This window comes from Squalius cephalus, assembly GCF_949319135.1.
Source record: "Squalius cephalus genome assembly, chromosome: 16".
NCBI lineage: Eukaryota > Metazoa > Chordata > Actinopteri > Cypriniformes > Leuciscidae > Squalius > Squalius cephalus.
In genome coordinates this window covers 257,999-272,500 of record NC_137137.1, presented here as the reverse complement: position 1 = coordinate 272,500, position 14,502 = coordinate 257,999, and the positions used below count along the sequence as shown (strand labels likewise).

Here is a 14,502-nt window from a genome sequence, read left to right as displayed (position 1 = left end):
CTGTATCACACGTTTATGGGTTTGTAACAAATGTACAACATCGATTTTATATGCCTCTGTGGGAACATAGCAGCACTTTTCTTGCTGTGTGGATTTAAATGGTTGATCTGCTGAGAGTTTCATGTAGGCTAGTTCATCAGCAATAGAATAAAGTAGATTAAGATATCTCCCTGATGTGGAAACCAGATTTAGCATTCCAGCGCTCTCTCACACCTCTGCACGCCAATGAAAATGATCTTTTGGTGTTCGGATAAATGCATATTAAGATGCGTTTTGGTCGATCGGATCACAAGTAGACGAGGGGGAGACGTACCCGTTTACACTTGGTGTTTTAATCTGTCTCTTTTGTCCACTTTCAAAAGATGGTTTTGTCCACTTCTGTCCTGATATCTTCGAGGGGAGGGTTTATGGGCTTCAGATCTTTCTATCTAATGTACGAAATGTAATTTACATATGAACGCGACCGGAGATGACAGAAAAACACACAGAGCTTTCGTTTCCACTCTGACAGCCGCAAGACCAGCCGAACACTGTGTGTGTTAGAGATCAGGAATGGTGACAGAACATTGTGCTTAGTACGTTTTTCATCTTTAAACCAAATTTGGACCTTCACCCGTCAGTTTAAATCCCGTCTGGATAGTGCACTTCCTATAATGTTTACGCATTAGGTCAGTACTGCCCTACTAAGGCAAAAGACCTTAACTCACCAGAGTGTGAAACTGAGAAAAATGACTTTAAAGTTATCTTAATGTCCTGGCAATTGAGTTATAGGTATAATATTGTAATTTTCACATGTTGTAGTGTATACCTTTATTAACCCATCTACAAAAAAATGTTGAACTCAAATTTGACCTTTGACCCTTTTTCGGAAGTTACTGTATTCTGCCTTAGCATTGCCCACAAAATGACAATCGGTCATACCAAGGCAAAAGACCTTAACTTCTATTTTATAGCCAATGTTATGCTTAAAATGTAAGCAATATTAAAATTGGACTCACTATGATAAAAATGGCTTTACATGTATCAACAAGAAGTTAAAGTAGTGAGAATAGTTGGAAAAGTATGAATGGTTTTAATTAACATGAATTTCATAAAACAAAGTTGATTAACATCACTATGTGGAACATTTAAAGTTTTAAAAAAAAAAAACTGACTCTAAAACTGAAGTGTGTGTGTGTGTGTGTGTGTGTGTGTGTGTGTGTGTGTGTGTGTGTGTGTGTGTGTGTCGAACAGCGTCCGCGCCTCTCTCTCTCTCTTTCTCACGCACGCACGCGCGCACACACACACACACACACTTCAGTTTTAAAGCCGGTAGCAAGTTTTAAAAACTCGTGGTGGATGTAATGGATTTGCCTTCTCGTCGGTTGTTTGACATGGATTTTAACCAAGGTTCAACAAAAGGTAGGCTCTAAATTATTCCTGTTGCTGGTGTATAATGGGTGTGTCGTTGCGGCTCCAACCAACCAACTCGCGTAGTTTTCAGTCAGTGGACTGTCATTGGAAGGCGAGAGCTAGCTATGAAGCATATTTTATTTCAGTTGTACATGTAGCTTTGTATTACGGGCTGTGAATTAAGATATCATACAAGCCTGCTCTATTCAGCGCTTGTTACTGGATAAATTGTTGATTATGGCTCGAAAAGTGTTTGTGTCTAGTTTGTGAAGTAGTATCGCTAGCTTAAGGCTACCGCTAGCTATTATTGGATGTTAAAGATTCAAAGCCATCTCCACCATCATTTTCCCCCGAGAGTATGCCATTCTTCAAACCTAACAAAAGCAATCACTGTGAAAAATGTACGTGTGTGTCTGAGGTGATTTAATTGCTACATCATAACCCCGTAACTCCAGCGCGGCAATACTTTGATGGTCGGTTAGAACAAGGCAGAGTGCCGTAACTTCACGGCAGCGCACCCGTAACTTCATTCGAGTGTTCAGGAGCAGCGAGAAACGCAGGCATAAAGCCGTAACTGACGTTACGGGCTTCTACCATAGTTTCCCCTTGGCTTTTTGAAGTTACGGCAAAAACATAATCTTATTCCACCCAAAAAACAATCGAATTGAAACTTGATGTTTGTCTACATGATAAAACTTATGTTTATTGTCCTAAAAATTACAATAACTCATTTTCGCCAAAAATTGAAGTTACGACCTTTTGCCTTAGTGCGGCAGTGTAGGTGGAGAGTAGACGTTTTGTGGCTGTTGGAACACATTCGACCACATGAGCGTTTACACTATGAAAGCAATCCGGTCGGTTGCATTTTCAACTACCTCTGGAAGTGGATAAAAGTGGACAAGCTCAAAACGTTTTAGACCCCGTTTACACCTGTATTTAGCATTGTGTACTTGTGATCCGATCGACCAAAACGCTTCTTAATACCAGCTGTAAACAGAGCCTCTGTCTCCTTCAGAGATCAAGACAGCAGTTTTATTTGTATCTATAAAGCAGATTAATCCAACAGTCTTCAAATCCCCATTTTTAACATGCACTGGTGTGCAGCACAGGTGTGGTGTGGTCACATTAGCAACATTTCAGTTAAATTTCACAGACCTTGATTGCCGGCTCAGTGGCCTTTCCCGAGATTGAGTCCTGGCTCACAAGGCCTTTCCCGAGATTGAGTCCCAGTTTACAGACCTTTCCCGAGATTGAGTCCCGGCTCACAGACCTTTCCCGAGATTGAGTCCTGACACACAGACCTTTCCTGAGATTGAGTCCTGGTACACAGACCTTTCCTGAGATTGAGTCCCAGTTTACAGACCTTTCCCGAGATTGAGTCCCAGTTTACAGACCTTTCCCGAGATTGAGTCCCGGCTCACAGACCTTTCCCAAGATTTAGTCCCGGCTCACAGACCTTTCCCGAGATTGAGTCCCGGCTCACAGACCTTTCCCGAGATTGAGTCCTGACACACAGACCTTTCCTGAGATTGAGTCCTGGTACACAGACCTTTCCCGAGATTGAGTCCCAGTTTACAGACCTTTCCCGAGATTGAGTCCCGGCTCACAGACCTTTCCCAAGATTTAGTCCCGGCTCACAGACCTTTCCCGAGATTTAGTCCTGGCTCACAGATCTTTTCCGAGATTGAGTCCCAGCTCAAAGATCTTTTCCGAGATTGAGTCCCAGTTTACAGATCTTTCCCGAGATTGAGTCCCGGCTCATAGACCTTTCCCGAGATTGAGTCCCAGTTTACAGATCTTTCCCGAGATTGAGTCCTGGCTCATAGACCTTTCCCGAGATTGAGTCCCAGTTTACAGATCTTTCCCGAGATTGAGTCCTAGCTCATAGACCTTCCCCGAGATTGAGTCCTGGCTCACAGATCTTTTCCGAGATTAAGTCCCGGCTCACAGATCTTTCCCAAGATTGTGTCCCGGCTCACAGACCTTTCCCGAGATTGAGTCCTGGCTCACAGATCATTCCCGATCCTGCCCCCCTTAATCTTAAGCTTTGTCTACTCTACTCTATCCTATTGCAATAAAGGCAAAAACGGCATTTGACCGGCAAAAACATTTGTGTGCAAAGCCGGATTCATTGTCAATAGGGTACAGATGTAGGAAGCACAGCTCACACAGAAGTCACTTTCAAACCAATCAGCCAATCAGCGACGAGTAAATGTGACCGCACCTTAAGTTAGGATAGAAGTGTATTGTTGTCCATCAATGTTCCAGACACACAGGTGAACTTTGGAAATTAGATTATGTTAAAACCCTAACATATTAAACCATTGTGAATCTCTCTTCGCAGGGGTGATCCGTGAGACGTATCACAGAGACCGGGATCAGATGGTTCCAGTGACGCTTCTGGCCATCGCCGTCATCCTCGCCTTCGCCATGGGCGCCATCTTCTCTGGCATCGTCGTCTACTGCGTGTGCGACCACCACCGCCGGCGCGACTTTGAGCTGCCTGGCCGCAAAGACAAGGACTCTGTTCAGTCCAGACGAGGCTCTATGAACAGTGTCACCAAGCTGACGGGGCTGTTCGAGATGCAAGCCAAGGATGGCCGGCCTGAAGCCATTCTGACTCCGCTCATGCACAACGGCCGTCTGACCAACGGCAAGATGCTGATTAAAGCTGACCAGCACCCAGATCTGAGCGCCCTGCCCACGCCCGAGTCCACGCCCATGCAGCCTCGCCGCAAGCCCAGTCGGGGCAGCCGCGAGTGGGAGCGCAACCAGAACCTGATCAACGCCTGCACCAAAGACTTGACTTCCATGGTCACTCCGGTCATCCCGACGGATCTGCCGCTTCGGGCGTCTCCGGGCCACATCTCCAGCGTGGTGGTTCTGCCTTTGACCCAAGCTTACCAGCACGAGTACGTGGAGCAGCCCCACCGCGGAGACTTCGCAGACGACCAGGGTGCCACTCTCGAGTACAAGTCCCTCAAGAGCCCGTGTCACGGTCTCGGTCTGGCGGAGGTCGAGGGAGCTCCTCCTCGCGTCCCCCAGCGAGAGGCGTCTCTGGTGCTCCCGCCCGCCGTCCCACAGATGGGCAAGAGGCTCGACGTGCATTCGTCCATGTACGGGCGAGGCTACCCCATAAGCTCCGGCCTCAAGAAACAGCACAACACCAACTCGTCCAACTCATCCCACATGTCCAGGAACCACAGCTTCCGTGTGGAGACGCCTCCGCCCGCCCCGCAGCGAGTGGACTCCATGCACGTCACCTCTCCGGTCCTCAGCCTGACCCGTCACCCCAGCCTGAGCTCGTACGGGTCTCTGCCTCGCTGCGGATCCCGGCAGCTCAAGCCCGACGTCCCTCCCAAACCGGCACTGGTGTCCCTTTCCACGAAAATCAAATCCGGTGACTCCTGCACATAATGCGGGATTAAAGACGGGGAACAGTAAAGTGTGTCTGCTTTGTACAGCTATGTACAGGAAATGCAACTCACTTTTTCCTTTCTTTTGTTTTTGTATATTTTTTAATGTCGAGCTCAGGCTGATAGTGTCCGTTCCAAGAGGGCAAACATCTGCTCCCGGAAAGAGGAACTCTTAAAGGTTTCGCCAGCGCTGTGTTGCAGCTGATGTTTGTTTTCTGCCAAAAGCACATCGGAGACAGGCGGAATTGTTCAGTCGTGAAGCTGCGAGACGCCCCGGTTATCAAGCACTTGAACAAGTTCAGACTGGAGTTTACAAGGGAAAACTGTGAAACGCCGCCGCCTGTCTCAGTGTTACTGTTACTGGACAAAGCAATCGAGTTCTGCCTTCGTGCAAGAGTTCAAAACGTCTACTGAAACTGATGACTAAATAACACGTGACTGTTAATACTAACAGCAGGTTGTATTTATTTTTTAATAAAGTGCTTTTGCAGAAAGAGCATCTCTTTTAGGCTCAAACGAGATGTAAATGATCTTTTTAATTTGAATTAATCAAGTGTGAAATTATTTAAAGTCATTAAACTGGAGCCAGCACTTCTGTCCACTAACTCTTCGGACGTTGCTAAGCAAACTCAGAGACGACGGAAGCCTCCGTATGGAAGGAATATTCCTCGAGCCGTGCCAGAGGGGCTTGTGGGTAAAGCTTACAGCCCACAGAAGGAACTCCTGAATCTCAACTCTTCATCTCGTTCATCACCTGCTGAAAGCCACCGGTCGATCACCGAGTGCCATTCTCGCTCGCGTCTGCGTGACGTGAAGCAAAGTAAAGGATGAGCCGTACTTAAGACGCTTGGTTTATGCTTTCAAACGTATCGTTTTCTCGTCCTGTCCACACACACACACACACACACACACACACACACACAAACAGGCCTTTTGTTGAAGCATTTCATTTTCAAACATGCCTGTTTTTCTCCTTCCACCTGTAAATTTGTGCCTTACACCCCTGAGTAGTGAAGCGTTTGTTAGCTGTTAACTGTCGTAGTTCTTATAATGACATTTTTTCCCTCATTTGATTAAAAAAAGAAACAAAAAAACAACGTAATTGAAGAATGTAGGTGTTGTCGTTGTCGACTCTGGTCCCGTTGCTAACCACAAATGACTTTGTGCTTGATTTCTGATTGTGCCAATGAAACGTAGGAGTCGGCCCTCTTGTTGTGCTGGAAGAATGTTGTTTTTTGCTTTGATTTTGTTTCGTTCGTCCTTTTTTTTAATTACTTTTCACAAAGTCGAGATGATGTTTTTACACTGTTTGTAGTTGAATTGATGTGTATCTGTGGATCTGGCTGCTTCAAGGCAATAAGAGAAAAACACATGAACGAATCAGATATGATGTTTCTCCCAAACACACTCAAGCTTTCTAATGTATATGATCAAACACAGTTTTTAGGCAGTGAATACAGGCTGGCTCCTGTGTAGATATGCACTCCAATAATATTAGGAAACAGATTAATGTTTTCAATGTTTGTGGCAGATTCCGATTAATATAATTTTCTAGATCTATCGTTGTGATGTAATATGAGGGACTGTTATTTAACTATTTTGACACACGTTTTATTGAACTTGGCGTCCAGGAATCTCTAGTTTCGGCTTTGTAGATGTTGAACTCACTTGTCGTCGCAGCCCGTCTGAGACGACTCTAAATCGTGCCGTCTGAATATGTAATCGCTCCGGCCGTAGTGAACGGAGATCACGATTCCCGTGCTGGTGCCTTTGGACTCTGGAAGTGGAGTTTGTACTCTTGTTTGCTATGGTTTCGTCACCGGCCCTCTCCCACATCTGATTCACAGCTAAATGTATGTTGTAAAGAAATTCTCTTTAATAAATGGAAAAAGTAATAAAAACATTTCAGATTCTTGTCACAGAGCTTGTGTTGTTTGTCAGAGTCTTCGCAGCTAATAAAAAATGTGTTCTAAGAACGTTTTGGTTAAAGTTATTTATCAAAACGTTGCTTTTTAAATGTTTAAAAACCTTTGCTGATGATATTGCACTGTATGATTTGTTTCCCCTACACACCTCACTTAGGTTGATCCAAGTGTCCCTGACACCTGAAAATATTATACTCAGGTGAGGTCAACATTCTCAACACATTCACACACATTCTTCAAACTATTCTGACCGCATAAAATAAAATTATAGTTACCTGACCGCAATCTAAGAGTCTCACGCTGAGTCAAACGACGTCTCGCCCTCTTCCGACTCTATCACTCGGGAATAGGGTCTTAAGTGTCTCGCTAACCTGTTAACTTGCTCCACTAACTAACTTGCAGCACAGCAATAATAACCAGACAGACTTCAGCAAATGCCCTTTAAATGCTTTAATCTCAGCCTCAGAGAATCTCTCTCAGAAAGAAGAATACATCAGGTTTTTATAGGATAGAGACAGTAAGATTAACGTGACATTACTCATGATTACCTTCCTTCAATATGATTGGTTTAATCTGTGAAAAACAACACTTCACCCGCTGTTACTGACAGAGAAAATCTAGATCTAGAGGTTAGAAGTTCATTTGATTACTCAATATGTCATGAGACTATTATAGAGTTATGTTTTTGAAATTCTCACAAAATTTCCACTGGTTTCGAGACCGAGTACATTTTGTTCAATTGTTAGAATGCTAGGCTAAGTAAGGTTAGATGTTAGAATTATGATTAGTTTGAAATACAGTTTACTATTTTATTTATTAAAAAATCCATCACACATTCTTCAAACATTATGGGAACGCTACCTTTGAATGTTCTCTGAAAGTTCTGAAACAAGTAGCAACATTTAAAAATGTTTTATGAACAATGAATAAATACTGCTTTTGTTCTAACGTTTTGAGAACATTATTAAAGACCAGATAGCTTTGAACAAACGTTTTATTAACATTACTGCAATCTCATTTGTCCCTAACTTTGAGCGATCTCTGAAACGTGAGACCGACGTCTACACGCTATGATGAGCTCTTTCTCCAGGCGTCCTCGTGAGGGTTTGATGAGCTCTTTCTCCTCATGAGGGTTTGATGAGCTCTTTCTCCTCATCATGAGGGTTTGGCACCAGCTCTGCAAAGACTCGATTGTTCGACTTCTCTAACCGTAAATAAACATGGAGATAAGAATCGCTCTGGAGCCCGTATGGCGTCTACACGTCGACGATGACTGATTAAATGTTTCTCAGGTGTCCTGTTGCTTTGTCTCGACATGCCCTCGTCTTCACTGTTTGTCCATGCGATATATGTATAACAGTAACTCGGTTACTAACTACCGCTGTGTGTTCTGTAAACAGAGACTGACTCAACAATGACTCTGACCTCCAGAAGCTCGACTCGCTGCAGATCTGCGGTGAACGCCACTGATTCACAGCCCGTAATGAAGAAACAGGCTTATAGCTGTAATCCTGACCCTCGCTCCATCGGACATCTGCTAATGACCGTCAACACGAGCCGCTTCTGCCGCTCACACTCAATCCACAGAGAAACGTTAAACCGGCCCGAGACCACACACACGTTCATTTAGTTTAAACCCTCAAGCGCTGCTTCATTACGTGAGTTTATAATGTGAATAAAGTCTCTCATTGCATGAGTCAGGGCCTTAAAGTAAATCATATTCACTGCAAAAATGCTTTTCTTACTTAGTATTTTTGTCTTGTTTCCAGTCCAAATATCTAAACATTCTTAAAGCAAGATGCATTTACCAAAGTAGTAAAATGCCATTATGTCTTGTTTTCTGGGGAAATCAATCAAAATTAAGAGAGTTGTTGCTTAAAAAAAAGCAAAATGATCTGCCAATGGGGGAAAAAATAATCATTTCGCTTGTTTTAAGCAACAACTCTCTTAATTTTGATTGATTTCCCCTGAAAACAAGAAATAATATCTTATGGATTTTTACTCTTCTAGTAAATGCATCTTGATTCAAGAATTGTGAGATATCTGGACTGGAAACAAGACTAAAATACTCAGTAAGAAACGCATTTTTTGCAGCGTTCATAACCCATGACATTTCTCTCTCAGGATGTTTCACGTCCAAACCCTGTTCATATTTTCATTGCTATAAAAGTCGTATTTTAGATGCATGTTCCAGATTGCTATAGGTGCTGTGAAATAGTGAAATCTGTTCAGTCTGTGTTAAACGTGTCGTAATGAGACTGTAATCAAATATTTCAGGAATCATCATACATTTGTGTCATTCGAAATCTTAAACCAGTGAAAATATTGCTTTGCCATGAAAACTTTAAAACCTTTTAGCGGCTCGATTTTTGTGATATCAGTTTCACATTTGGAACATGACTTGTTAGACACACAGCTTTGACTAAAAATTACACATTCATTTTTTGCAGTCCAATAATCTGCTGAGTTTCTTTATGTATTCATGAATGACAAGCATTTCAGTCCAGATCTGTCAGAGAGACGGGTCAGAGGTCAAATACTCGGACATATGTGCATCTGAAACACGGTGTTTTCCATCATGTGATGTTCCTCATAACCTCCAGCGTGGAGTAAATCCCTGGAGCGAGTGTAAGCCGAGGCTCGGGATAAAGAGGAACACGCTGGATCACAGATGCTCCACTTTCCTCGGCTTGTGAAACTCCTGGGCATAAAGAGCGAGAGTTTGCTCTGAAATCCCTCAACACAACAGAGAGAGAGACACGGGATGAGCCTGTGCTAACGTGTGTGTGTGTTTGTGTTTGAGTGTGTGTGTGTGTGTGTGTGTGTGTGTGTGTGTGAGTGAGTGAGTGAGTGAATGAGTGTGTGTGTGTGTGTGTGTGTGTGTGTGTGTGTGTGTGTGTGTGTGTGTGTGTGAGTGAGTGTGTGTGTGTGTGTGTGTGTGTGTGTGTGTGTGTGTGTGTGTGTGTGTGTGTGTGAGTGAGTGAGTGAGTGTGTGTGTGTGTGTGAGTGAGTGAGTGAGTGAGTGAGTGAGTGTGTGTGTGTGTGTGTGTGTGTGTGTGTGTGTGTGTGTGTGTGTGTGTGTGTGTGTGTGAGTGAGTGAGTGAGTGTGTGTGTGTGTGTGTGTGTGTGTGTGTGTGTGTGTGTGTGTGTGTGTGTGAGTGAGTGAGTGTGTGTGTGTGTGTGTGTGTGTGTGTGTGTGTGTGTGTGTGTGTGTGTGTGTGAGTGAGTGAGTGAGTGTGTGTGTGTGTGTGTGTGTGTGTGTGTGTGTGTGTGTGTGTGTGTGTGAGTGAGTGAGTGAGTGAGTGTGTGTGTGTGTGTGTGTGTGTGTGTGTGTGTGTGTGTGTGAGTGAGTGAGTGTGTGTGTGTGTGTGTGTGTGTGTGTGTGTGTGTGTGTGTGTGTGTGTGTGTGTGTGAGTGAGTGAGTGAGTGTGTGTGTGTGTGTGTGTGTGTGTGTGTGTGTGTGTGTGTGTGTGAGTGAGTGAGTGAGTGAGTGAGTGAGTGTGTGTGTGTGTGTGTGTGTGTGTGTGTGTGTGTGTGTGTGTGTGTGTGTGTGTGTGTGAGTGAGTGAGTGAGTGAGTGAGTGAGTGAGTGAGTGAGTGAGTGAGTGTGTGTGTGTGTGTGTGTGTGTGTGTGTGTGAGTGAGTGAGTGTGTGTGTGTGTGTGTGTGTGTGTGTGTGTGTGTGTGTGTGTGTGTGTGTGTACTTGTACAACTATCTTTGTGAGGACCAGTTTGAGTGTTAGACCACTGGAGTGAGGACAGAGAGAGTAAAGTGAGGACATGTTGGCCGGTCCTCAGTCTCTGAGAGCCTTTAAAGGCCTGTTTGAGGGTCAAGACTTGGTTTTAGGGATCAGGTTATAATGAGGTCAAGGGTCGGTTTAGGGTCAGGGGTCGGTTTAGGCACTTAGTTGTGATGGGTAAGGTTAGGGTAAGCGGCTAGAGATTGCATTGTGTCAATAAATGTCCTCATAAAGATAGATGTACAAGAGTGTGTGTTACCCTCCAGCTCCTCGTTCTCAGTTAGGGTTAGTGTGTGTGTGTGAGTGTGTGTGTGTGTGTGTGTGTGTGTGTGTGTGTGTGTGTGTGTGAGAGTGCTCATCTCATCTCACAGCTGAAGGTCAGACGGACGTTACAGGTTTCGAGACGAATGATTTTCTGTAATTATTTTCAGCATTGAATCTGGTTAATTGCAGCACTTCAGAGTGAGTGATTCTGTCATCGAACACGAGGACGGCGCCGCTTCGACTCCAGCCTGATTAACACATTTACACTCATAATTAAAACGACAGGATTATTTATGTCACTCTTCATATTCTAAAGCACTGATGTTTCAGCTGAAACGCCTGAATATAGATGTTTATGTGCTCATGTCGAGCTCAGCCTCTGATTCCAGTGAAAGTCTGACCCCATTGACACAAAGGTCAGAGGTCAAACGATCATTCATGACACTGAGTGCTGCTGGAGAGGATGAGTGGCAGGCCAGTGGGAGGAAGTGATGTCATCAGCTGGAGTGTGTGTGTGTGTGTGTGTGTGTGTGTGTGTGTGTGTGTGTGTGTGTGTGTGTGTGTGTGTGTGTGTTCTCATGACGGATCACGTATGTAGGTTACTGAAGCTTCACCGGATCCCACTGAAACCAGAGCACCAGCTTCATGCATAATTAATGAGCCCCTCCCCCGTCCCAGGTGTCCTACAGCTGTGACACAATTTACATACTGCCCCGCCCACTTTCATAATCATGCTGCTGACAATGCAAGGAGAGATCACACTCTTCACTCTTCTCTCTCGCAGTGTAAAGCTTCTCAATGCAGTTCAATACACATGAAAACCATAATCCTAATAAATATATTATTTTCATCTTGTTTTGAGCTTTTTACCAAAACTGACTAAAGCTGATCTGGGTCATTCTATCAGATCCCGACGTCAGCGGCTCTCGTGTGTCAGTGTCTCAGTCCTAATAAACACATCATGTTTGGGTGAATCTTAATGAAGGGTTTTAACGAGCGAGAGCCTCAGACACTGGAGCCGAGCGACACACATGAACAGACGAGCTCTAAACGGATTAAAGGAATAATTCACCCACAAATGAGGATTCAGTCATTATTTATTCACCCTCATGTCGTTCCAAACCATATGCTGTTATTTACTGAGGGAACTGTGGAGCGTTTTGAGGTCACTGTGATATTCCTCGTGTGGAAAGAGGTTTTTCCATGTGAGTAAATGGAGACAGAATTCGACACGTTTTCATCGGAATGACTGTGACTGCGAGTGTGTGTGTGTGTGTGTGTGTGTGTGTGTGAGTGACTGTGTGAAGGCAACGCTGAAGGCAAACGCAGATCTTTGTGTGAAAGAGGATCCGCGAGGCAGATGGAGGAAATGTGCAGCCATGGGATTTTCCACATGGATTTCTCTGCGGGTACCTGGATTTGGGAAACAGGATTAGCGGGTGTGTAATTACTGTAGGGTGTGTGTGTGTGTGTGAGAGAGAAACACACACAGTTCAGCTTTAAAGAATTCATGAATTCTGTCCTAATTTTAGAGTTCTTGGCTGAGTTGAAATATGAAGCAGGATCTTCAAATGCAAACACGCTGTTCTAAGACAAAGACACGCAACGCACTAATGACTCCAGAGAAACCTTGGCAGACGTCCGTGTGGAAACACTTCCACGGCAGAAATAAAAACATGCTTTTTTAATTCATGGCATAAAAAGCTAAAATTATGACTCGTATTTATGAAATGAAACCTTTAAATTATGACTTATGAAGTCACAATACAGTCTCATATATGAAATACCGGTACCCACAGAGAAATCCATAAGTCATTTATTGGATGAAAAGTTGAAATTGACACAATAAGTCATTTATGGATGAAAAGTTGAAATTGATACAATAAGTCATTTATGGGATGAAAAGTTGAAATTGATACAATAAGTCATCTATGGATGAAAAATTGAAATTGACACAAGTCATTTATGGATGAAAAGTTGAAATTGAAAAGTAATTTATGGATGAAAAGTTGAAATTGACACAATAAGTCATTTATGGGATGAAAAGGTGAAATTGAAAAGTAATTTATGGATGAAAAGTTGAAATTGACACAATAAGTCATTTATGGGATGAAAAGTTGAAATTGACACAATAAGTCATTTATGGGATGAAAAGTTGAAATTGATACAATAAGTCATTTATGGATGAAAAGTTGAAATTGATACAATAAGTCATTTATTGGATGAAAAGTTGAAATTGACAAGTCATTTATGGGACGAAAAGTTGAAATTGACACAATAAGTCATTTATGGGACGAAAAGCTGAAATTGATACAATAAGTCATTTATGGGATGAAAAGTTGAAATTGATACAATAAGTCATTTATGGATGAAAAGTTGAAATTGACAAGTCATTTATGGGATGAAAAGTTGAAATTGACACAATAAGTCATTTATGGGACGAAAAGCTGAAATTGATACAATAAGTCATTTATGCATGAAAAGTTGAAATTGATACAATAAGTCATTTATGGGATGAAAAGTTGAAATTGACAAGTCATTTATGGATGAAAAGTTGAAATTGACAAGTCATTTATGGGATGAAAAGTTGAAATTGACAAGTCATTTATGGGATGAAAAGTTGAAATTGACACAATAAGTCATTTATGGGATGAAAAGTTGAAATTGACACAATAAGTCATTTATGGATGAAAAATTTAAATTGACACAATAAGTCATTTATGCGATGAAAAGCTGAAATTGATACAATAAGTAATTTATGGGACGAAAAGTTGAAATTGATACAATAAGTCATTTATGGGATGAAAAGTTGAAATTGACACAATAAGTCATTTATGGGATGAAAAGTTGAAATTGACACAATAAGTCATTTATGGGACGAAAAGTTGAAATTGATACAATAAGTCATTTATGGATGAAAAGCTGAAATTGATACAATAAGTAATTTATGGGACGAAAAGTTGAAATTGAAAAGTAATTTATGGATGAAAAGTTGAAATTGACACAATAAGTCATTTATGAGATGAAAAGTTGAAATTGATACAATAAGTCATTTATTGGATGAAAAATTGAAATTGACAAGTCATTTATGGATGAAAAGTTGAAATTGACACAATAAGTCATTTATGGGATGAAAAGTTGAAATTGACAAGTCATTTATGGATGAAAAGTTGAAATTGACAAGTCATTTATGGGATGAAAAGTTGAAATTGACAAGTCATTTATGGGATGAAAAGTTGAAATTGACACAATAAGTCATTTATGGGATGAAAAGTTGAAATTGACACAATAAGTCATTTATGGGACGAAAAGCTGAAATTGATACAATAAGTCATTTATGCATGAAAAGTTGAAATTGATACAATAAGTCATTTATGGGATGAAAAGTTGAAATTGACAAGTCATTTATGGATGAAAAGTTGAAATTGACAAGTCATTTATGGGATGAAAAGTTGAAATTGACACAATAAGTCATTTATGGGATGAAAAGTTGAAATTGACACAATAAGTCATTTATGGATGAAAAATTTAAATTGACACAATAAGTCATTTATGCGATGAAAAGCTGAAATTGATACAATAAGTAATTTATGGGACGAAAAGTTGAAATTGATACAATAAGTCATTTATGGGATGAAAAGTTGAAATTGATACAATAAGTCATTTATGGATGAAAAGTTGAAATTGACACAATAAGTCATTTATGGGACGAAAAGTTGAAATTGACACAATAAGTCATTTATGGGACGAAAAGTTGAAATTGATAC

The 14,502-nt window shown here is 41.9% G+C and overlaps 1 protein-coding gene across 4 annotated transcripts in view; it reads left to right on the top strand.

Moving 5' to 3' along the window:
• The window catches only part of sema6a (sema domain, transmembrane domain (TM), and cytoplasmic domain, (semaphorin) 6A), an 89,919-nt gene extending 81,572 nt beyond the window's left edge, over positions 1–8,347 (top strand). For all 4 annotated transcript variants that reach the window (XM_079896503.1, XM_079896505.1, XM_079896504.1 and 1 more), the window contains one exon: positions 3,737–8,347. In XM_079896503.1, coding sequence (XP_079752629.1) covers positions 3,737–4,809 — 1,073 coding nt within the window. In that variant the 3' untranslated portion in view covers positions 4,810–8,347. The remainder of the gene's footprint in view (positions 1–3,736) is intronic.
• Positions 8,348–14,502: the final 6,155 nt, after the last annotated feature.